The sequence below is a fragment of the Hyperolius riggenbachi genome, chromosome 11 (genome assembly GCF_040937935.1).
Source record: "Hyperolius riggenbachi isolate aHypRig1 chromosome 11, aHypRig1.pri, whole genome shotgun sequence".
Lineage (NCBI taxonomy): Eukaryota > Metazoa > Chordata > Amphibia > Anura > Hyperoliidae > Hyperolius > Hyperolius riggenbachi.
In genome coordinates this window covers 81,986,117-82,009,954 of record NC_090656.1, presented here as the reverse complement: position 1 = coordinate 82,009,954, position 23,838 = coordinate 81,986,117, and the positions used below count along the sequence as shown (strand labels likewise).

Genomic DNA, 23,838 nt, shown 5'->3' with positions numbered 1-23,838 from the left:
AAAATCATTGTCTTTCTCATGTAAAATGGGGTATCAGCTACTGATTGGGAAAAAGTTCAATTCTTGGTTGGAGTTTCTCTTTAAGTTTAAAACCGGCTTCATATTTCTTTCTCCTTGCTGGAGCCATGATGGGGTTTTCACTGCTGGACATTTCTATACTGTACTGTATGAACAGGTACAGATACTGGTGTACTAATGTGGTATAGCAGAATACAGTAAATCACAGTGATGTATCTTACTGGCGATTGGCTGTTTGGATTGAATCTGCTTTCCCTCTCCCTGTCTGATTGGTCAGCTCTCCTTGTCTCCAAGTGCACTGCAGGTCTACTGTCCCGCCTCTACATCCCAACACCACCTCCTCTGACATTAGTAAACACAGAATACATGCCTCCTCCATCCATCTGGCCCACCCCTGTATCCACCCTCTGCACTTCACATTAAAATATCGGCAATACATATATTGGCATGCACAGTGCTTTCAAAACTGGTTAAGCTGTCCAGAAATATAGAAATACATTGGTGAAAGACATACCAAATGCAGGTTCCGATAGGCTGACCAGATTTCCTCTTTTCCCTCCTCCTCCCAGGATTTTGAACTGTCTCCGGTGAAGAGAGTGAGCCAGAAGAGCCGATTCAAGAGAGAGAGCCGAACACGAGCCGAGCTGCCAAGACTCAGTCCAGTGTTTTCCCCAGAGCCTATCAGCTGGGCAGTAGTGTTGTCCGGTTCATGAATGATTCGGATCTTTGATCCGGATCTTTTTTGTGAGTCGAATCATCCGGATCATTCATTCATTGTAATGATCCGGATGATTCGACTCACAAAAAAGATCCGGATCAAAGATCCGAATCGTTCATGACCCGGACAACACTACTCCAGCTGGCTCTGGGGAAAACACTGGACTGAGTCTTGGCCGCTCGTGTTCGGCTCTCTCTTTTCAATCGGCTCTTCTGGCTCGCTCTGTGTTTGAAACACTTTCACTATATTCATGCGACCAGCCGCTCGCATGAGTAGCAGCCAAGCGCAGCCTCCAGGTTCCTGGTCACATGACGCGCCACAGTAATCCAGCAATCCACCTCCAGCCCGTCCCACAGTTTCCTCCAGCAAACGTCACCACGCTCCCCGCGCGTCTTCAGTCAGCTGACCGCCGAACCAGGAAGCTCCCTGTGTGGCATGCGAGCGGCTGCTCGCACTATCAGCAGCTAATAGCCGTGCAGGAACACCTGAATCATGGACTACCGGACTTGGAACCTTCCCCCAATGCCGCAGCATTCATTTTCTCCACTGCAGGTAATTTTGGCTTAAGGCAGTGACACCTGGCGACCTGGCACCCGGCGTATAAGATGACCCCCGACTTTTCAGAACATTTTAAGGGGTTAAAAAGTCGTCTTGTACGCCGGAATATACGGTATGTTTATTTTGACTTAATTTTCAGTACAGGTTTTCTTTAAGAGGGCCCCAAATGTAGGGTTAACTGTAGCAACAGCAGCCACCGAAAAAAAAATGGAAATAAGGAACAGAAAAAATGGGTAGAGCTGGCTTTATAAGATGTGGTTTTTGCATAAATTGCAAGAAAACTAAGAATCCAGGGAGAATTGTGGAAATAGAGGCACTGGATTCAAAAAAGTACAAGATAAAGGATCAGATAACCTGCACTACGTGTGGAGTTGTATATTGTATTCAGTGCCCCTGTCATAAAAAGGTATGTGGGGAGGACGAAGAGGGCCCTACACAAAAGAATAGGGGAACACTTTAACAACATACAAAAGAAGAATGAAGGACACCCACTGTCCAAACACTACAAAGAAAAACATGGGGGGAGTTTGAGGGATACTATCTTCTTCGGATTGGAAATAGTGAAACATGATAGAAGAGGTGGGGACTATATACGTAAGATGTCTCAGAATGAATCTAAATGGATTTATCAGTTAGATACATTGGCCCCAAAGGGTCTAAATAGTGAGATTGAGTTGTTTGCTTTTTTTAACGTAGGTAGAAAAAAACAAAGTCTTGCAAAAGTAATACCTTTTAATGGCTAACTGATAACGTTAAATAATGCAAGCTTTCTGGGATCTAGTCCCCTTCTTCAGGCAGATTTCCAGATGTAAGCTGTAGTAAAACACTGATGCAGCGAAATAGCAAACATGAAGATGGCAGTTGTGTTGGTTGCTGTTTAGCAGTTAGATGTCAGGTGATCAGCAGGCTGGAGCCAGTGAGCTTATGCAAGCAAACATGAAATCTAGCAGGTTTCTGAAGATAGTGAAGCCAAGTCAATCATGTTACATAAGGAGTCATGAATCCCATTCCACAATTTAAACCTTCTGTTAATGTTTTGAACATTTTCATAAAATTTGTACTCAGAAATCTTTCTTGCTTGTTCATTTTTGAAGTTACCCTTAAGAACAAGTACTTTTAGATCTTGCATGCTGTGTCCTGGTTCACAGAAGTGTTGGCCCACTGGTGTGTCCATTTTACCCTCATTCATTTTAAAGCGGTGATGGTTCATTCTTGTGCGCAGTTTTTGTCCCGTTTCTCCTATATAGATTCTTCTTGAGGGGCATTTCATGCAGCGTATCATGTATACAACATTGGATGATTCACAGGAAAATTGGTCTGATATTTGATGATATTTCTGTGAGTTTGGTATCTGTATTTGGCTTGTGCACAAGATATAAGGGCAGGTCTCACACTTTGTGTTATTGCAGGGTAATGTGCCTGGAGTTTCTGGTGTAGATAATGCACTTCTGATAATCATTTGTCTCAAATTGGGAGGTTGTCTGAAAGCAAGCAGTGGTAAATCAGGAAAAACTTCTTTCAGGCGTTTGTCTTTGTGAAGTATCGGTTGCAGGGCTTTCGATATCTTCCTCAGGGTCTTTAATCTTGGGTTGTAGGTGACCACTATTGGGACTCTGTTGTTTTCAGTCTTTGGGGTGTACTTCAATAGTTCCTCTCTAGATTTTAAAGTTGCTCTGTGTATTTGATTATCAACAATTCGTGGATGATATCCCTGATCTATGAATATTTTACGTAGTGACATAAGTTGTCTGTCTCTGTCCTCTGAATTAGAACATATTCGGTTATGCCTCAGAGCCTGGCTGTAAACAATAGATTTTTTGGTGTGTTCCGGGTGGAAACTATTCCACTTGAGGTAAATATGCCGGTCAGTTGGTTTACGGTAGATGGATGTTTGTAAAAATCTATCTTGTACATAAATTGTGGTATCCAGGAAACTGACATGGGAGGATGGAAAGTTGAGAGTTAACTTGATGTTCTCGTGGTATTCTGAGAAGTTTTTGTGGAATTTGATTAATTCTTCCTGTGATGCTGTCCAAATTAATAGGATATCGTCTATAAATCTGAAGTAAGCCCATGGTTTAATTTCACAAGTTGAAAGGAAGTTTTCCTCCAATCTGGCCATAAATAAATTTGCATACTGGGGTGACATTCTACTTCCCATAGCACTGCCCATTGTCTGCAGATATACATCATTCCCAAATGAAAAATAGTTATGAGTTAGTATATATTTGAAAAGTTGTAGTGTGGGCTCTGTTGGTAGATCATTCAGCTGAAGGAAATGTTGGCAAGCTGCAATACCGTCCTCGTGTGGAATGTTGGTATAAAGGGATTCAACATCCATTGTAGCCAGGATAGCACCCTCTGGGATTGGACCCATGGCAGTCAATTTGTTAAGAAGGTCAGTGGTGTCCTGGATGTAGCTGGCTGTATTCCTTACCATGGGTTTAAGAATGTTTTCTACACAGCCAGATATCTTTTCTGTTAGTGTCCTCAAACCAGAGATTATAGGTCAACCTGGGTTTCCTTCTTTGTGTATTTTTGGTAAGATGTAGAAGGTGCCTATTTTAGGATTATCTGGTATTAATGTAAGTATGTTAGATGATACTGAGGAAAGATCATTACGCATATTCTTTAATTCCCTTGAGTATTGCAGCGTGGGGTTTGTTTCTAGTCTTTTGTAGTAGGTGTTGTTGGAGAGCTGTCTGTTTGCTTCTTGAACATGGGTGGATTTATCCAAAATCACTACAGCTCCTCCTTTGTCAGCTGGTTTAATTACTATGTTGTTGTTGCTTTTAAGGTTCAGTATTGCTTTCCTTTCTTGAGGTTGTAGCGTGTCTGTATTTGCTTGTCCAGTATCTCCAATTTGATTCTTTTCCTGAAGTTGTCAATATATTCTTCTAATTTCTTGTTCCGCCCTGATTTTGGTGTCCAGGTACTGCTCTTTTTGGTTTTGCTATTTGTAGGTTCGGTGTTTTCAAATGATGAATAATAAGGTCTGTTGTGAAAAAACTCTTTTAGTCGTATCCTCCGAAAAAATTCTTCCATGTCACTACAAAATTCTGTTTCATCAAATCTTTTGGTGGGGCAAAAAGTGAGTCCTTTAGATAGAACAGCTAATTCAGTCTTGCTTGGGTTATAGCTGGACAAGTTAACCACAGGTAAAAGTTTGGCAGTTTTAGGCTCTGAATGGGGTTCACTTGCATCATTCTCCAGAATGTTTGCAGCTTTGAGTCTAAGGCTGTCGAGTTTCTTTTTCTTGTTTTGGATTAAACGGTGCTGTAATTGTTTGTAGAATTTCTGTAATGTAGATTTAAGGCTTTCCGATGATGGTCCTTGCATTGTAGAATAGAGTAAATGTAGATTATCTTGGGTAATTCTCTTCTTGCTGTAACAAACCTTAAAGAAAACCTGAACTGAAAATTAAAAGTCAAAATAAGCATACACAAGTCATACTTACCTTCCATGTAGTCTACTCCTCAGTGTCTTTCTCCTGTCCCGCGTCCTGTTTGTTCACTGTGATCAAGGGAATTATCCGTCCTCCATTTTGAAAATGGCCAGTACCCATAACAGCTTTCTGGTCAGCACACAGTTAAACTGTAACATCGCCCACTTGAGCCATAGGGAAACATGGACATTACCTGGTACATCAGTTTTCCTCTCAGCTATAACTGACAGCAACTGATATTTTACAGACAGCAACTGATATATTACAGATCTGACAAAATATTGTCAGAACTGGAAGGGATTATTGTCAGAAGAAAATGATGAGCTTCTGAGAGGAATTGATGGCAAGGTAACTATGTAATGTTCATTTGAAGTTACTTCATGTGTTTATTTTAAATATTTTTACTCAGTACAGGTTCTCTTTAATGAGATGATTCCTGATCCTTTCCGCTGTTCTGTAGCAGAGTTGCAGTGAAAAATGGGTGTTGAAGGTATGCTGAATTGGGTTTCTGATAGTAATACCTTTTGGGATCAGATTTTCTTTCTTGCACTTTGATAGAAAAAAGATGTCACTGTCCAGTTGTGCCAATTTCTTCAGTAGGGTTTTACATTCCAAGTGTGTGCAGTACATTATGGTATCTTGCATGATGATAGTAGTAAAAATGTTTCTGTACCGTGTTAGCCAAACAATATACGTAGGTAGAAAAAAAACAGTCTTGTAAAAGTAATACCTTTTAATGGCTAACTGATAACGTTAAATAATGCAAGCTTTCTGGGATCTAGTCCCCTTCTTCAGGCAGATTTCCAGATGTAAGCTGTAGTAAAACACTGATGCAGCGAAATAGCAAACATGAAGATGGCAGTTGTGTTGGTTGCTGTTTAGCAGTTAGATGTCAGGTGATCAGCAGGCTGGAGCCAGTGATTGCTTTTTTTAAGTAAATATATATATAGGAATGATGGCTGACCACTCTGTAATAGTAAATCCTCCTGAAGAGGGCCGACGATATCGGCTGAAACGCGCAGAGGTTTAGGAGGTTTACACATAAAAAATCCGCTGTGGGATCCTGAACTTAGGCAGCCGCATTAGCGCGCAGCGACTGCCTGGATACAAAGGTCCAGTGATCTTAGGTGACGTTACCTACCAACAAGAGCTAGCCGAAGACCAGCTGAGTTGATGCGCGGCGAGCCTAACATACGGAAGTGACGTAGGCCGCCACAGAGAACCAGCTTGGGGAGGCAGCGAGCGGAGATCGCTATAGCAGTCATCTGTCCAGATTTGATTTATCATATACACGGATCTGGTGAGTGGAGAGTAGGCAATCAGCTGCTCTGAATTACTGCATATTAATAATACAGTATTATATGGCAAGTGGAGAGACGGCAAATAGTCGCATTAATTGACTGTATATAAATAGCACAGCATTACCCTGCAAGGAATCCACGGAGTTGTGAGACACACATCCAGTATACTGTGATAACCCTCTTTTGGATCTTATAAGGTTTTTTTTACTTAGAAACAGGAAATAGTCCGGGCTGTAGGAAAATTTAAAGGAGACCATATGAAAATTTGGATGTGCAGGAACGTTGTGTACTTAACACGTATTTTTTATGAAATAGTCCATTTTTTTATCCCCCTTTTTTATATACAATTTTTTGAAGGGCCCTTCTTGAAAAGGTTTTTTTAAGTTGTGCGTGTGGAGTGGATGTTTTTTGGAATTGATTGGGGAGGATTTTTCTGGTGGAATTTAAATGTTGTGAATCAATAATAAAGATATATTTTAGCGCGAGTTGCTGTTTTTGATTATAAAAGCTCTTATCAGCAGGATGCGGGGACATTGGACACTATGCTTCTAAGAGTTTACAGAAGCCACAGATGCTATTTTCACACCTTCCTCTGGATAAATAATGGACAGCTAGAAAGGGAGGGGGTAACATGGCAGCTCCTATACCTATTAGAATTCAGGAGGGGGGGGGGGGGGGGGCAGAGAGAGTGGTACTTGGTCCTTGCTTTAAAAAGGAGGAAAGGCTTTCTGTTCCTTTTTAAAGGACATCTAAATGAAAAGAATATGGAGGCTGCCATATTTCATTTTAAACAATACCAGATGCCTGGCAGCCCTGCTGATCTATTTGGTTGCAGTAGTGTTTTAATAATACCAGAAACAAGCATGCAGCAAATCTTGTCAGATCTGACAATGTCAGAAACACTTGATCTGCTGTATGCTTGTTCAGGGTCTATGGCTAAAAGTATTAGAGGCAGAGGATCAGCAGGATACCTGGCAACTGGTATTTTTTTTTAAAGTAAATAAATATGGCAGCATCCATAAAACTCTTCCCTTGGGTTCACTTTAACATATTTTATCACATTTGGGCATCTCCTGTTTTCCCCTTCGGATTATCCTCCCTTGGAGGGATAGCCACCAGCACCACTTGGTCACCTGATGACAATTTCGCATCCCGAGGGCAACCATTCCAGCATTTGGTCCCTGAGTGGAGACAAACGTTCTCCACAAACTATTCAAGAGGTTGCTTTCCTAGCAACCTATCTTTGTGAATATACCTCATCCCAATAATGTATGCAATGGAAGTGACAATACTACATTATCCGGGCTCCCAGTGTCCTTTTGTTGTTTTTTTCAAAGGTGTTTTCAGAACATATCATCCCTCAAGCTTTACTTCAGGATAAGAGGCTTCATAATATTTACTGAAGAGTGTACACACCTGTCCTTGTCTGGGAGTGTGCAGGTAGACCCCAAGATAAAGTCCTATAGATGTAGAGTGTGCCAGCCTGAGTTTATGGCCGATGCCTGGAGCCTGACGCATATCAGTATTAAAGGGCACAAACGCCAGCATATCGGACACCATAAGGCACATCTGGTCCTGGAATAGATAAGAAGATTAATGGGCGAAGTATGGGCTTCTGTGGTGTGGGACCAAAAAAAAAAAAAGAAATATCCTGTGCATTCATACCTTGTAGGACCACATGCGAAGCTTGTGATCTTGGCACAGAGCAAATATGAAAGCATCATGTTCAAGACAGTGGACACCCAGACTCACAGGGAGATGGGCAGGACCATAATCTCCTCTAGACAGGAAAAAACATGAAGAGCAAAAACCCAGTGAGCTGCAAGATTATTATAACAATCTCAACAATTCTTCATTGAACCTTTGTAGGAAAAATATTCTCTCTTAAAGCGGACCCAAACCAAACATTTTTTTAATTTAAAATATTTAGTTGCACCACTCTGACACATACAAAGATAAATAAACACTCCTTCAAGCCTATGAGCATTTCAGTGCATGCTTTTCACCCTTCTCTTTGCATAACTAGGGTTATACAGAAGGCAGCCATTACTTCTGAGCTTAATAGGAGGTTTTAGATGATGGGTGTGTTTGTCATCAGCTACCCTCCCTCAAAGGGGCATCGTCTATGTGAAATCTCACACAGGCTGATATCACCTACCCATAACATCAGTAGCAGCCTGTGTTTTGTATTTTATCTCCTCCACCAGTCTGCCGGATTCTGTCCTGGCAATATGAAAGGAAGGGAGGAGTTCCTCCAATAAATTTGTCATCATGCAGCTGAAAAAAAGCTGCTATTTTTTATTATAAGTTAGAAAATAGATTTTATTTCTGAAATCTTGTATTTTTACTTTGGGTCCACTTTAACCACTTGCCGACCGCACACTCATACCGTGCGGCGGCAAAGTGGTAGCTGGAGGACCAGCGACGCACATCTGCGTCGCCAGGTGCCTCCCTAATTAATCAGGAAAGGCCGCTCACGCGAAGCCGTTTCCTGTTATATCACGGAGCGGGTCTCCGTGAATAGCCTGCGAGCCGCTGATCGCGGCTTGCAGACTAAGTGTAAACGCAGGAGACGTTTGTCTCCTTTGTTTACATTGAACGGCGCTGCTGCTACAGCAGCGACGTAAGGCAGATCGACGATCCCCGGCCAATCAGCGGCCGGGGATCGCCGCCATGTGACAGAGGACAGCCTGTCACAGGCTGCACAGGACGGATAGCGTCCTGTGCAGCCCCGATCACCAGGGGGGAGAGGTAGGAGAGGGAGGGGAGGAATTTCGCCACGGAGGGGGGCTTTGAGGTGCCCCCCCCCCCCGCAACACCCAGGCAGGCAGGAGCGATCAGACTCCCCCTGCACATCATCCCCATAGGGGGGGGGGAAAGGGGGGTGATCTGATCGCTCTGCCTGCAACCTGATCTGTGCTGGGGGCTGCAGAGCCCACCCATCACAGATCATAAAAAAACCACACTGGTCCTTAAGGGGGAAGGGGGGGGGTAAAGGCTGGGTCCTCAAGTGGTTAACACTGAAAAGGTGATGTATTAATTAAAAAAAAAAACCTGTACATAGCAAGTTGAACACAAAATAAAACTGCTACTGTCAAAGTTTTCTTTAGGTTGTAGTATAGCGATTATTGCCATGTTCTGTCCATACAGTTTTAGGGAATATCCTATACTAAGAAAGCAATGATCAGACCTTACTAACGATCACAGGTATTCTAGTGCAGATTTCAAACAAGGAGGAAAAAAAAAGGACAGAAGAAAAGAAAAAAAGGATGGTATCGAACTAACTAAGCCCCATACAAGTATGTGACGCAGAATACTAACCGTATAGCTGTTGGCATCCAGCCAGTCAATAACTTCATAACAGAGGTTTGTTTCAGCTCAACATTAGCTACAACCCCTGGGGATAAAAAAAAAAAAGCAATCGGCATGGTTAGGCTTGGTCTTTTAGGCTCACAATCATTTCCATTGCTAATTGAAGCAACATTAACTCAATGAGGGCAATACATTAAAGTGTAACTGTCAGGGATAAAATAAAAAATCAATTCATTATTTTTATCTGGTAAACAAGTAATAAGGATGCTAACCAGGCAATTCAAAGTTAAAATCACTATTACTTTTCTTGTTGATAAATTATCATTCCCCAGTTTACCTGACTCATTTGGTACACACAAATTTGGTACGCAAAAAGGAAGTTGCAAGGCATGCTGGGTTGTCCTTTTTTGCTTCTCTAATTCCCCTCAGACTTAACTAATGCAGCCTGATTGGATGAAGCCTCTTTCCCTCCTGTTTCCCCTCCCACACCTCTGTTCCTCTCTGATTGGCAAATATTTCTCATGCTGAGACAATGCACTTTCTATAGTGAAGGGTGGGCAATGCATACACAATCAGGCAGTGGAGATTAAGGAAGGAAATGACATCAGCATTGGCTTAAAGGGAACCTAAACTGAGAAGGATATGTATTTTTCTTTTTAGAATAATACCAGTTGCCTGACTCTCCTGCTGATCCTGTGTCTCGTATGCTTTCAGTCAAAGCCCCTCAACAAGCATGCAGGTCAGGTGCTCTGACTGAAGTCAGACTGGATTAGCTGCATGCTTGTTTCAGGTGTGTGATTCAGCCACTACTGCAGCCAAAGAGATCAGAAAGACTGCCAGGCAGGTATTGTTTAAAAGGAAACATCCAAATCCCTCTCAGTTTAGGTTTCCTTTAAAAATAGCTACACTTAAAATGGGAAATGCTAAGAAGGATTTTCTCTTTTTTTACTGTAGAAAAATCACTAAAATCAAAACATGGACAGTGCAATACATATGTTAAGTAGAGCAAGTATTTATCTACTTATATATTTTTTAACTATAAATATAATTTTACTACTTGGCCACAAGATGTCCTCGTGCATTACTTTCTGTTAGGTACTATTAGAAGCTAAACAGGAACAATGTGTGGCCACACTGCTTTCGATTTCTGTGTATGACGCGGCATCTCATTGATCTCCAGGGCTCATTCACACTGGTAATGAGCGCACAGCAGCAAGGGAGGAGTATCTACATCCCTGCAAGGTAAAGCAAGGATGTAGATATTCATCCTGGGGGAGGGGAAGTGGTTAAACAAGGTTGGTTAAAAAGGACTTAAAATAAGTCAGTTTTTACGTTTTCTCTGCCTTGGAGCACATAAACACCATTTTGTACAGCTGCGGCGATAGCACGATCTGAGAAAAAGAAATTCCACGATCTCGATTAAAAATAACTACCTTAACCCCCCTGGCGGTATGAAAAATTCCGCCAGGGGGCAGCGCAGCAGTTTTTTTTTGTTTTTTTTGTTTGTAGCCACCCTGGCGTTCTATTTCCCCAGGATTTCCGTGCAAAAAGTGGTTCAATTAATTTCCCATAATTTTCAACCAATTTTTTTTTTTGCAATCTTTTTTTTTTGTATTGAATTCAATACAGGTTATTGTATTGAATTAAATTTAAAAAAAAAAGTGTTTGCTGCGAGATTTTGATGATGCTGTGTGACACTGGTTCCATCAACGCCGATCGACGGGGGACATGTGATCTCCAAGGGAGAAGCAAAATCCGCCAAGGGACATGGAAGAAGGCACCGGGGAAGCTATCAGAGGTACGCGACGAGGGATCAGCATGCCAATGGTGAGTATAAGACCCAGATGTATAGCCAGGTATAGTTAGCCAGATGTATAGCCAGGTATAGTTAGCCAGATGTATAGTTAGCCAGATGTGCAGCCAGGTGTAGTTAGCCAGATGTATTAGCCAGGAATAGTTTAGCCAGATGTTTTGCCAGGTATATAGGGAGCAAGATGTTTGCCAGGTGTATAGGAGACAGATGTGCAGCCAGGTGTATAGGAGACAGATGTGCAGCCAGGTGTATAGGAGACAGATGTGCAGCCAGGTGTATAGGAGACAGATGTGCAGCCAGGTGTATAGGAGACAGATGTGCAGCCAGGTGTATAGGAGACAGATGTGCAGCCAGGTGTATAGGAGACAGATGTGCAGCCAGGTGTATAGGAGACAGATGTGCAGCCAGGTGTATAGGAGACAGATGTGCAGCCAGGTGTAGGGAGTCATATGTATAGGGAGCCAGGTTTGCGGGTGCCTCTGCCCCCCCCCCCCCCCATTGCCCCCGATGCCCCCTGACTCTGGCCGGGTGTCCCTTCTGTGGGGGGGCTCCCCTTCTGTGCTGGCTGGTAGTGGCCGGTGGGGATCCCCTCTGTGGGGGGGATCCCCATACTGTGCGTGCAGGTGGCTGGGTGGCCCTTCTGTGTGTGTGGGGGATATCCCCTTCTATGGGGGCTAGTCATGGTCTGTCGGGGACACCCCCTTCTGTTGTGGGGGGAGGTGGGTGTCCCCATCTATGAGGGCTGTGGGTGGCCTCTCCCTCCTCTTCCCCCCATCCCTTCCGATCCCCCGTGCCCCCCCCCCCCCCCAATCCCGTGTCTCCCCCGTCAGAAGCCCTGATCTACTCACCTGAGGGCTTGCTCCTGCGGCGGAAGCGGCGCACTTCCTCCTCCATCGCGAAGTCTCGTGTTCTCTGTAATTACTGTACGCGGCTTGGTGACGTCACCAAGCCGCGTACTGTAATTACAGAGACCGGGACTTCGGCGATGGAGATGGAGGGTGTGCATCTCGGCCAGCGCAGGAGAAAGCCCTCAGGTGAGTAAAGCAGGGCTTTTGACTGACAGGGGGGAGACACGGGACGGGGGGGGGACACAGGATCGGGGGTGAGGAGGGCACGGGGGACAGAGGGAGGAGGTAAAGGCCACCCACAGCTCTCATAGAAGGGGACACCCACCTCCCCCCCCCGCACAGAAGGGGGTGTCCCCGACCGGCCAAGACTCGCCCCATAGGGGGGATACCCGCCCCCCCACACACACACTACAGGGTCACCCGCACGCACATTACGGGGATGCCCCCTCCCCCCCCCCCCCCTCCCCACAGAGAGGATCCCCGCCGGTACCGGCCACTACCAGCCAGCACAGAAGGGGACACCCTCCCCCCGCACAGAGGGGATCCCCGCACCAGCCACCCGCAGCACAGCAGGGGACACCCTCCCCCCCCCCCCCCACAGAGGGGATCCCCGCACCAGCCACCCGCAGCACAGAAGGGGAATCCCGCATGCTGCTGAGCACATTCTCTGCTCCGATGGCTGCACAGGGATTCCCCAGGGTGGCTGGATGCTAGTTCTGCACGCTGTGGGTAGCACAGATCGCTACCCACAGCGTGCTGACAGGCATCCAGCCATCCTGGGGAATCCCTCTGATGAGGGAAAAGTGCAGCCGGCGGGGCAGAGAAACAATAAATCTCCCTGGCAGTATTGACGAGCTCAGCTCGTCAATACCGCTTTCAGCAAGTTTTTCCTGGACGAGCTGAGCTCGTCAATACCACCAGGGTGGTTAAATCATGTAGCGAGCCCAAGGCTCGCTACATGATAGCCGCTGCTCAGCGGCATCCCCCCAGCCCCGCCGATCGCCTCCGGCGATAGGCGATCAGGAAATCCAGTTCAAAGAACGGGATTTCCTGGAGGGCTTCCCCCGTCGCCACCAGGGACCCCAGGCTGGCAGCTGCGAGCAGAGATGCGGCGTCGGATATGTCAACTGCAAGGGGCTGGAGGAAGCCCAGTTTAAGTATATCAGAGGGCAGCATTTTCTGCTTGATGACCACTTTACAGCTAATGGCAACCATGGTGTTAAAAAAAAAAAAAAGTCAGATACTTACCTAAGGAAAAGGAAGGCTCTGGGTCTCAATGAGCCTTCCCTTTTCCTCTCCCGATGCTGCGCTGGCTCCCGTGTTTGAATACCCCGCTGCAGGGGACTTCGGAAGTCCTCAGGGAGCAGAGTCCTCCCAAAGACAGGCGGCTCCATACTGCGCAAGTGCGTGCGAGAGATAGAGGGGGCGCTGTATGGAGCGGACTGTCAACGGGAGCACTTGGGCCCCCAAAGACGTTCTGAAGTCTCCTTCGCCAGTGGAGCAAATGGTATTTAACTAAATTGGTCAAATACTGCTCCAGGAGACAGCGCTGCACAGAGGGCACCAGGAGAGGAGAGGGAAGGCTCATTAGGACCCAGAGCCTTCCCTCTCCTTAGATAAGTATCTGGCTTATTTCTTTTTTACCTCACGGTACCCATTAGCTTTAAAATACTAACTGGACCCAAGGCAAAGCTTCCTAAGGTGAGCACAGAGGTATGTTCATGCTGGATCCACATATCTCTGTGTGCTGTGGATTCCCCTCCTTGTTCCCCCACAGTCTTTGTAATTACTCCGTGAAAAATATTAATAACCAGGCCGTTTTGATTTTTTTTTATTTTGCTGCCTGAGAGTGTTAATTTTCTGGCATGCAAGTGACAGCTTCTGTCTTGTTGGGAATACAGTAAACCTCACTGATAAAGGAAATTACAGCCATAAACGTTTTCCTGGCAGAATACAACTGAGCAGCGGGAAATAGAAAAGGGTCAATAGGTCATGTATTTTAACTCTGGGACACTTAATAGGCTGCCACTGAGCAGAGACAATAAAACATTCAATCTACTTTGTAAATGTTTAAATATAAAATAAAACCATGGGCTATCTAGAATTAAAAAAAAGTCATATTAAGTAGTAGGAAGATAAATACAATTGTTTATCTCATGTTTTATATCAAGTTCACTTTAAGACAATGGAATTGGACAGACAAACAAATCTTGTTGGCCTAAAATATTCAACTCAGAGATAAGCCACAGCTTGAACAACAGGCACAGCTTTTAAAGCAGTAGGATTAGCCATACTATGCCAGGAAAAAAAAAACCACATAAATAAGTAGATAAATACTTGATCTACTTACATAACACGTATTGTACTGTCCACGTTTTGATTTAATTGTATATAGTAAATGAAGAGAATTCTGTTCCTGGTGGGAACCATGTCTTTTGCCCACAGTTTAGGCTAAATCCTAATGTCATTTCTGCCTTTTCTCCTCCAATCGCTGAGTCGCCTCAGCCTTGCTTGTAAAACACAAGTAAACAGGGGATCGTGTTTCAGATAAGCAGCTAGGCAGGGAAATAAAGGGCAAAGGAGGAATATATTGTAGATAAAAAGAACCCCCAGCATGCAACTGTTTGGCACTGACTACTAAAGGGCCAGTGCTCCTTAAAGGAATACTATCGATACCCAAGTGTTCTAAAATGACAGTGTGCAAATAATGTCTAAGTTGCTGTGTAAACATTTTCCTACTTTTTATGTTAAATAGAGGCAAAAAATGTACGGTAATTTATTGAGGGTTGGATTTATCTATATTGGGACAAATCAATTGCAGAAGGGGTGTCTGCTTCAATGCACAGCCAGAGTTGCATATCAGACTACAGAAAGCAAATATCAAACATATCAAACTCTGAAAGAAAAAACAGTATGAAAAGCTGTGACAATTAGTACATTTCCTCTGCTCTCTTCAGACACGCCAGTCATAAATACAGGACACAGAAGCTGCAGCCTGTTGAGAGCTTTCTCTCTGTCACACACAGAGCTGCACATAGAGTTAACTGATCAAGTGTGAGGGGAATTTCCCCTCTCCTCATGGCTCAGTCAGCCGTCAGATTCGGCGTCAGTAAAGTTTGAAAGTATTTTGCTAACAGTAAACAAAGAAGTTGCTACTAAAATGTATACACCAGTATTTAGCAGCACTTCCCAAACAATTCCTGTGTCAATTGAAAAAAATATGTGTATCGATAGTATTCCTTTAAGTATGTGATGACTCCAAATCATAACAGCAGAAAAAAAGTTTTGAAAGTTTAGAATGCAGGATTAGCACTTTATCACTTAATATACTCAGACCAGTTGCTGTTGAAATTTGAATTTTATGGTGACATTCCCACTTTAAGAGCAGAAATGCTTCCAGATATAGAAAGGCCTACACATCTGTATGTTACACAAAGCTACGTTACCATCAACATCAAAATGAGGCATCTTGACAACGAAGATTCCTCCAGAGCTAGATGGAAAAGCAAAAAGTGCTTCTCCATCACTGCTTAGCCACGCTGCAGAAGCAGTGGAGTTTTGGGCACGTCCAGGCTGTGCAGGGATCACATAGCTGTTTGATGGGCTTCTATAATTCATCTTCCCAATATCTGTGAATATGGACTGCACCTGAATGTCTGAAATGATCTCCTGAAAAAAAAAAAATCACAACAACCAAAATGAACACTGTGAGGTTATAACAGCACAACGCATTACCTGACTGAGGCTATGTTTGACAAAACACATATTCTAAGTGTTGCCAGGGGGGGGGGAGGGGTAATGGGGCTGAACAATCATATGCAGATCAGGTACTCTGACTGGATTAGCTATATGCTTGTTACAGGGTTTGACTCTGTCACTACTTATGCCAGAAGATCAACGGGGCTGCCAGGCAACTGGCATTGTTTACAAGGAAATAAATATGGCAGCCTCCATATCCTTATCCCCTCGAGTTCCCTTTAACAAATAACTTAATTTTCCCCCCTCCTGGGAACAGCAGATGACCCACTATCAGGGGTGAAGGATCAATCAAGTATGTTCAAAAGCTATGCCCAGTTGTTACAATTATTCCCCAAACATAAATGGTTCCTTGTGTCACTGCTGGTCTCAGTGCTCACTGCCTTACCTTTATCAGGTGATACTTACACTTCTGTACATGCGTGATGGATGGGGCAGTACCAGCCTGTGAACCGTCTGATTGGTAATGATCAGGATGATCACATTGCTGTGCGTCTCGCAAACATGGACTCCTCCTGGTAAGATTACACAGTTGAGGATCTTTAAGCGGACGGCATTGTTCAGGAGATTAACATCCAAAGATTCTTCCACCAATTCCAAAGTGTCCCCATTTGAAATCCTGGAGCACAGACACAACAATGCGTGAATGTGAGAACTATAGACAGAAAATGTTAGCCTGCAGATGACTCGTAAGGATCTTCTGCTGGCCTGCACAGTATCCTACAGACACTTGAGACTAATGCAAGGTCTATGACCAAAGCCATGGTGATGTATTAGTGACTGGAGTTTTTCTATTCAGCACTATAGATACTTGGCACTAAGCAATGCTTGGCTGAAGGAATCTGTTCTAGTTAATCGGGATTCTTATGGATCCAAACTGTAGTGACAGGGATGGACAACTTGACAGCTGCTATCAAAATATTAGAACAGCAAAAGAGTAGAAGAAAAGGGATAGAAGAACAAGACTGGATGAATAGAAGAACAGAAGATCAAAGGGGAAAGAAATGTAAAGATGAAAATAATGTAAAGCTGAAAATAATCTAAAGCCTTGAACACATGCTGCATAAAAGTACTGTAATTTCAAACGTCTGATGAATTATGTGGGGGCAGTTCATCCTCGTTTACACAGGAGTCTGAAGGTGATGAATTATTAATCTGGTTGATTAGGAAGTGAGAAGATCACAATGTTTGGGGCTGGATTTCTGGAAAGGCCACAAGGCTAGTGCTGCTAGACATGGAAGAGCGGTAGCACATGAAGAGGGGAACTGCTGCCTAACGGAGCTGTACATAGATGTTACACAAGGTAGAGGGGATGTACATAGGATGGGATAGGGGCTACTGCACATGGAAGGGGAGCCACAGGTCAGTTGACCTAGGTGGTGAGAAAGTACCAGCCTTGACAATCATCCTATTGTATCTTTACTAAGACAGACTTAGAAGAGAAAGAAGAAGCATGATAAACCGATACAGCTAATGTCATCTTTACTCACCAGTGTAAGAAGCGGTTCCGTGCAGCAGATAACAGCGTGCTGCTATCTCTATAATAATAACCCCCAGCATTTTCACTGTACTTGGGCCCTCCAATCACTGGTGTAACATCTGTAAAGAAAGGCAAATTAAGACCATCGGTAACTTAGCTACAACAGTAGCAAAAAAACAAAAACACTCTAGGGAAACAAATAACTAGAACACGTAATCAAAGTCCTAGTGTCAATTGTATACGCAGCAGTGCCCCCAAATATTAGGTGTCAAAGTGTAGAAGATCATTCCCCTATAAATTATGTGTCCGTCTTCCTATATATTTGATAAAAGAAGAAGGTCCAGTGGGCAGACACACACACCGCAGATCACTTTTTTATCCGTTTTCATTTTTAATGCTCCCATTGACTTGCATTCAAATTGCAGTGAAATTATTTTTTGAAAAAAATTGCAGTTGTGGCAAATTCGCTGTGATTTTAATGCAAGTCAAATTAAAACGGATCAAACAGCACTCAGTGATGTGGCCCAGCCCTTTAGAAAGGGGCAAGCCAAGCACTTGCTTAGGGTGGCATCTTGGGAGGAGGGGAGTCAAAGGACACAGCTATTCTGCATTATGTAATTTTTATACAAAAAGATTAGTTCTACTAAGAAAAGGATGGGTGTATCAACTAAATGGGCATTGCTGATTGGCATAAAGGATGCTTGACTACTGCAATGCTCTTCTGTCTGGTCTCCCCAAGACCTGAATTGCCCTGCTGCAGTCCGTCATGAATGCGGCAGCCAGAATTAGCCACTACTCCCATTGCTCCACCACGGCGGCTCCCCTCTGTGAATCCCTCCACTGGTTTCCTATCCAGTCCAGAATCAGATTTAAGATACGGTGTCTGGCCTGCAAATCGGTCCACAAAACCTACCCAACCCACATTTCCGATCTTACCCAGAGGTACACACCTAGCTGCTCACTCCGCTCCTCCAATGAACTTTCGCCTGACCGCCCCCTGCATCACACACACAAAAGAAATGCTCACTCCCTGACAGCACTCTGCCACTTATATACTGTATAGTCTGTAGACTGCCCGTCAGCCAATAAGAAGTGCAAATACACTACACCTAGTCTGCAGTACTTAAAGTGTAACTGTCGGGCATAAAATCAATTCTTTATTTTTATCTGCTAAACAAGTAATAGGGCTGCTAATCAGGCAAACCAAAAGTTAAAATATCTATTACTTTTCTTGTTTATAAATGATCATTCCCCAGTTTACCTCTTATTTGGTACGTTGCCGCACAAAGGAAGTTGCAGGGCATGCTGGGTTGTCTTTTTTTTTTAATTCTTTATTTCCCCTCAGACTTAACTAACGTACAGAAGCAAAAAAGGACAACCCAGCATGCCCTGCAACTTCTTTTGCAGCATTGTACCAAATAAGAGGTAAACTGGGGAATGATCATTTATAAACAAGAAAAGTAATAGAGATTTTAACTTTTGGATTGCCTGATTAGCATCCTTATTACTTGTTTACCAGATAAAAATAAAGAATTGATTTTTTATTTTATGCCCGACAGTTACACTTTAATTAAAGAGACTCTGTAACAACAAAAACCTCCCCTGGGGGGTACTCACCTCGGGTGGGGGAAGCCTCCGGATCCTAATGAGGCTTCCCACGCCGTCCTCTGTCCCACGGGGGTCTCGCCGCAGCCCTCCGAACAGCCGGCGACTGTGCCGACTGTCAGTTCAATATTTACCTTTGCTGGCTCCAGCGGGGGCGCTGTGGCGACTTTCGGCACAGAAATAGACGGAAATACCCGATCTCCGTCGGGTCCGCTCTACTGCGCAGGCGCCGGAAACTTGCGCCTGCGCAGTAGAGCAGACCCGACGGCGATCGGGTATTTCCGCCTACTTCGGCGCCGAGAGGCATCAGAGCGCCTGCGCAGGAGCCAGGAAGGTAAATATTGCGTCACGGCTGTACGGAGGGCTACAGCGAGACCCCCGAGGGACGCAGGACGGCGTGGGAAGCCTCATTAGGATCCTGAGGCTTCCCCCACCCGAGGTGAGTACCCCCCAGGGGCCGTTTTGTCGTTACAGTTCCTCTTTAAGCAGAGGCCCTCTGCATCACCCAGTCCCAAGCACGACTCCAGGACTTCTCAAGAACTGCTCCAACACTATGGAATTTCCTACTTCTCCCCATTAGGGCTGCACCCTCCTTCAACATTTTCAAAAAGGCCCTCAAAATGCACCTTTTCACTCTGTTTTTTGTGCACGTTTTTCTGTACACCACATGTTTCTATCAGGGCTGTAAAGTCGGTCCAAAAATCCATCGACTCCGACTCTTCAGTTTAGGATTCCACCGACTCCGACTCCTCTAATCTGCATATTAATCTTGTTGATTGAACGTATGTAACATAAAATTCATCTCTTAACTGCTAACGCTTAGGAATTTTAAAAGACAACTGAAGTGAGAAGGATATGTACACTGCCATATTTATTCCCTTTAGTCATAGACTAAAACTAGTCCTTGGTAAGAGTATTTGTAAAAGGTACAGACCGGAACAAAGAACATCTATCAGGCCCTAGGCAATGTGACTGTGGGTACATGTAAGAGTGATGTGCAGGTACTCTGCAGGAGAATGAGGCTATTCTTCCTCTATTACACATTCTTCATGCACAATCTGAACCAGGTTTATGGGCGATAGACAACACCTCTGTGTTCAATGTGCACAACATTCTCAGTAGATTCCCTGCAGCTCTGTGGGAAGTGCATATGTAGAGTATAGTACTACTGTGTAACAAAGTAAACCTGAGACAGAGGAAATTAAAGTTTTATACATACCTGGGGCTTCCTCCAGCCCCCTTCAGGCTAATCAGTCCCTTGCTGTCCTCCTCCGCCACCTGGATCTTCTGCTATGAGTACAGGTACTTGAGTCAGCCTTGCTTAGTTTGCATGCACACACTCCGCCGCTGGGAGCGTACTACACCTGTGCAGCACTATTGCGCAGGTGCAGAATGCTCCTGGCTGTAGGAGCGGCACGTGGCCGGACTGCGCTGACTGGCTGAATTACCGGGACTCATAGCAGAAGTTCCAGGTGGTGAAGGAGGACAGCGAGGGACTGATTGGCCTGAAGGGGGCTGGAGGAAGCCCCAGGTATGTATAACACGTTTCTTTTCATCCATCTCAGGTACCCTTTAATTCGTAGTCACCAAACCAATATTTACCAACATATCAAATTATTTGATTTCATGAGCAAAGAGTGCATACATTTGCATAAACCAGCATCAACTCAGAATTATTTCCATCTCATTGACCATCGCTATTAGTGACACGGCTACACATCAGGCTTTATTCTTACAGCATAGATGTTATTTAGTATATATAAGAGATTCCTGTGTACACATCATATATACTGTACAGTCACAATCAGATATGTATATCTGACTTTAAAAATACGGGGACTGCTTTATTGAAGCAGCACAAGTAACTAATTTTGATTGGTTTATTTTATTTTTGTGGACTAAGCAGAGCTATTACTGTATATATAAATTATTTATGATGACTTATCTGAGAAATAAAACATTTTATCATATTTTCTATTTTAATTACAGTTTAAATTCATTAGGGGTCGGAGTCGGTGCATTTTTTCCCCGACTCCAGGCACCCAAAATTGCTCCGACTCCACAACTCCGACTCCACAGCCCTGGTTTCTATGCAGAAAAATGTGCACATTTTTTCACAGCAGCTAATGTAATTGATAAAGAAAACTGACAAAATGTGCAGAATTATGCAGAATGTCAGTTTTTTTGCACATGAAAGACCACATTAAAGAAACACTGTTCCGAAAAAATTTAAAATATATTTAAACACATATAAATAGAAATCTGACATTACTGACAGGTTTTGGAGTAGTCCATCTCTCCATAGGGGAATCTCAGCATGGCCTTTATTCCTTACAAAGACATTCCCTGATAAAGATCTATACAAAGATGCAGGCCAGCCTCCATGCTCACCATACACTTTTCTGGCAGTTGGACGGAGCAACTGCCATTCACTAAGTGCTTTTGAAAATAAAGAAATCCCTGAGAATAGCCAATGAAGAGATGGGCTAGTCTGAAACCTGAGGGTTCTGTCAGATTTCTTCTACCTACTGTAAGTGACAGCAACATAGGAGAAAAGTAATGGCTCATTTAATGTGTGAGAAATGCACTTCTTATCTGTATACAGTGGCGTAGCAATAGGGGGTGCAGAGGTAGCGATCGCATCGGGGCCCTGAGGCCAGAGGGGCCCTCCCTCAAGCACAATATTGATCCTGTGCTGGTAATAACCACTTCTATAGATGCTTTAAATAGTAGTAATCATTAACAAACTATTCCCCATCCCCTTCTTGCACCTCTGACACTGTAGTTGCCATTGGCAGGTTTTGGTGCGCCATATCAATTGTTATGTATAGAGTGCTTGGGGGCCCCATGTAAAACTTGCACCGGGGCCCATAGCTCCATAGCTACACCACTGTCTGTATACGTTTACATTAATTTTAAATTTTAAGATTTTCGTGGTCCTTTAAGTGTGAACTAGCCCATTGATTACCATGAGTTCTAAGTTTCTGTGCAGAAAACAGTCAAGTGTGTTCCCTACCTAAACTGCACACCAAGACCTTCACCTGCTGGGCTTCGGGCACACACTTCAGCTACCAGCTCTGATCGCACAACTTCACCAAATCTATTTGGTGGCACAGATAGAGTTTGACGTCGGATCCCCCCCCCCCATTTCTTACAAATTAGTGGTCGCAGCTAAATTGCAGGGGGCTGCAAACTTGGCTCTCCAGCCGAGAACTACAAGTCCCACAATGCATTGCAGGAGTCTGACAGCCACAGTCGTGATTCATAAAGGCAAATGCATTGTGGGACTTGTAGTTCCTTAAATGGAACACCAGTGAAAATAGTGTAATAAAAAAAAGTGCTTAATGTGTACAATAATTATGTATAAATGATTTAGCCAGTGTTTGCCCATTGTAAAATATTTCCTCCCCCTGATTTACATTCTGACATTTATCACATGGTGACATCTTTAGTGCTGGCAGGTGATGTCAGTGGAAGGAGATGCTGCTTGCTTTTTTGGCAGTTGGAAACAGCTGTTATTTCACACAATGCAATGAGGTTCACAGACAGGAAACGGTCAGAACCATAGTCCTGACATCACACTGTGGGAGGGGTTTCACCACAATGTTAGCCATACAGACCCCCCCTGATGATCCGTTTGAGAAAAGGAAAAGATTTCTCATGGGAAAGGAGGTATCAGCTACTGATTGGGATGAAGTTTAATTCTTGCTTACGGTTTCTCTTTAACAGCTGGAGAGCCAAGTTTGCAATAGGGTTTCCCACTGTGTCACCTCAACTAGACTAGCTCCACGATCTATTAGTGCCTACAAAACTAATTAACGTAGTCTATGATCTTCCTATTCACAAGATCCTATAAGCATGAGAAGCCTTATCTAAGGCACCAAAATAGGACCAAAACTGCACTTGTAAGCAGTACAGTAGGCAGTGCCACTACATTATTAGGTGTCAGGAGAACAGGAAACTGACCTTACATATTATACACCTAGAACCTAGCTTACAGGAAGCATTCTCCCTATATATGTGGTGTCAGCAGTACAAGAAGCAATGCTACTGTATATCAGGTGTCAACAGGACTAGTAGTAGTCCAGTAAATCTGGTGTCAGCAGAGCTCCTGCATATAACATGTGAACATATAGGGCCAGTGCTGTATATTAGATACAAGCCACATTGGATGAATACATTTCTTAGCAATGTGTGCAGAACACAATGTTATCTTCCAATTGCCCCGCCCTCCCCGCAAGCCCAAAGCCATGTGATCTGTACCGGGCCGCAGGGTGAGATCCCGGAAGTTCTTCTTGGTCTCCCTCTCGGCGGCACTTAGTTCGGTAAAGCTCCGCTCTAGAAGCACAGAGGCCGCCATCTTCCCCACTGCGGGAGCCGCGCTGCTTGGAGAGAGGCGGGGCCGGAGAATCTTGCCGCCCAATGCTTAGCTTGAAAATGACCCTGATGAAAAGCATGCTAATAGCTGAGGTCGCACAGATTCCCGGACCGCCATCTTTACTGCTGGAAAAAGAATTGCTCCCCAGTCCATTCAGAACTCTGCACATAATTATATCTACTGCTAAGCTTGGTAATGTGCCTCCTTGCAGGGAACACAATATTCAGTAGTTCACTCGTGCAAAAGATAACAATGTAAAATATAAACAACATTTCCTTCTTTCACAAAGCAATTTGTATTGCTAATAATAAAACCATTCTTTTATATTTTTTCCATGTAACGGTACAAAGAATTATAGGCATGGGGCTCCCCACTAAAAAGTATTGATAAACCAAAGGTACTTTTGTTGTTTCTCTAAGCACCCCTGAATAAGGGGGGGAAAAAGAGAAAACATTGGTGGGCATTTTTTTTTATTTTGACGTGATTCAACCAATCCTACCCAATTTTTGGTTGATCAGAAGGTTTAATAAAATCGTTCGATTTAACACATACGTGAAAAAGATCGTAATTATCGAAAAAGTTGGTTTTGTTAACCCTTCTGCATGC

General features: G+C 44.0%; 1 protein-coding gene across 2 annotated transcripts in view; it reads right to left on the bottom strand.

Moving 5' to 3' along the window:
* NUP160 (nucleoporin 160) overlaps positions 1-23,280 on the bottom strand; it is a 106,187-nt gene extending 82,907 nt beyond the window's left edge. Inside the window, exons 1-7 of one of the 2 annotated variants that reach the window (XM_068261083.1) lie at positions 23,118-23,280; positions 17,260-17,368; positions 16,178-16,388; positions 15,460-15,682; positions 9,362-9,437; positions 7,706-7,820; positions 7,457-7,615 (exon numbers count right to left, since the gene is read on the bottom strand). In XM_068261083.1, coding sequence (XP_068117184.1) covers positions 7,457-7,615; positions 7,706-7,820; positions 9,362-9,437; positions 15,460-15,682; positions 16,178-16,388; positions 17,260-17,368; positions 23,118-23,214 — 990 coding nt within the window. In that variant the 5' untranslated portion in view covers positions 23,215-23,280. Of the gene's footprint in view, positions 1-7,456; positions 7,616-7,705; positions 7,821-9,361; positions 9,438-15,459; positions 15,683-16,177; positions 16,389-17,259; positions 17,369-21,130; positions 21,165-23,117 lie in introns of those variants that run through there. The other variant, XM_068261084.1, reaches the window with a different exon arrangement.
* Positions 23,281-23,838: the final 558 nt, after the last annotated feature.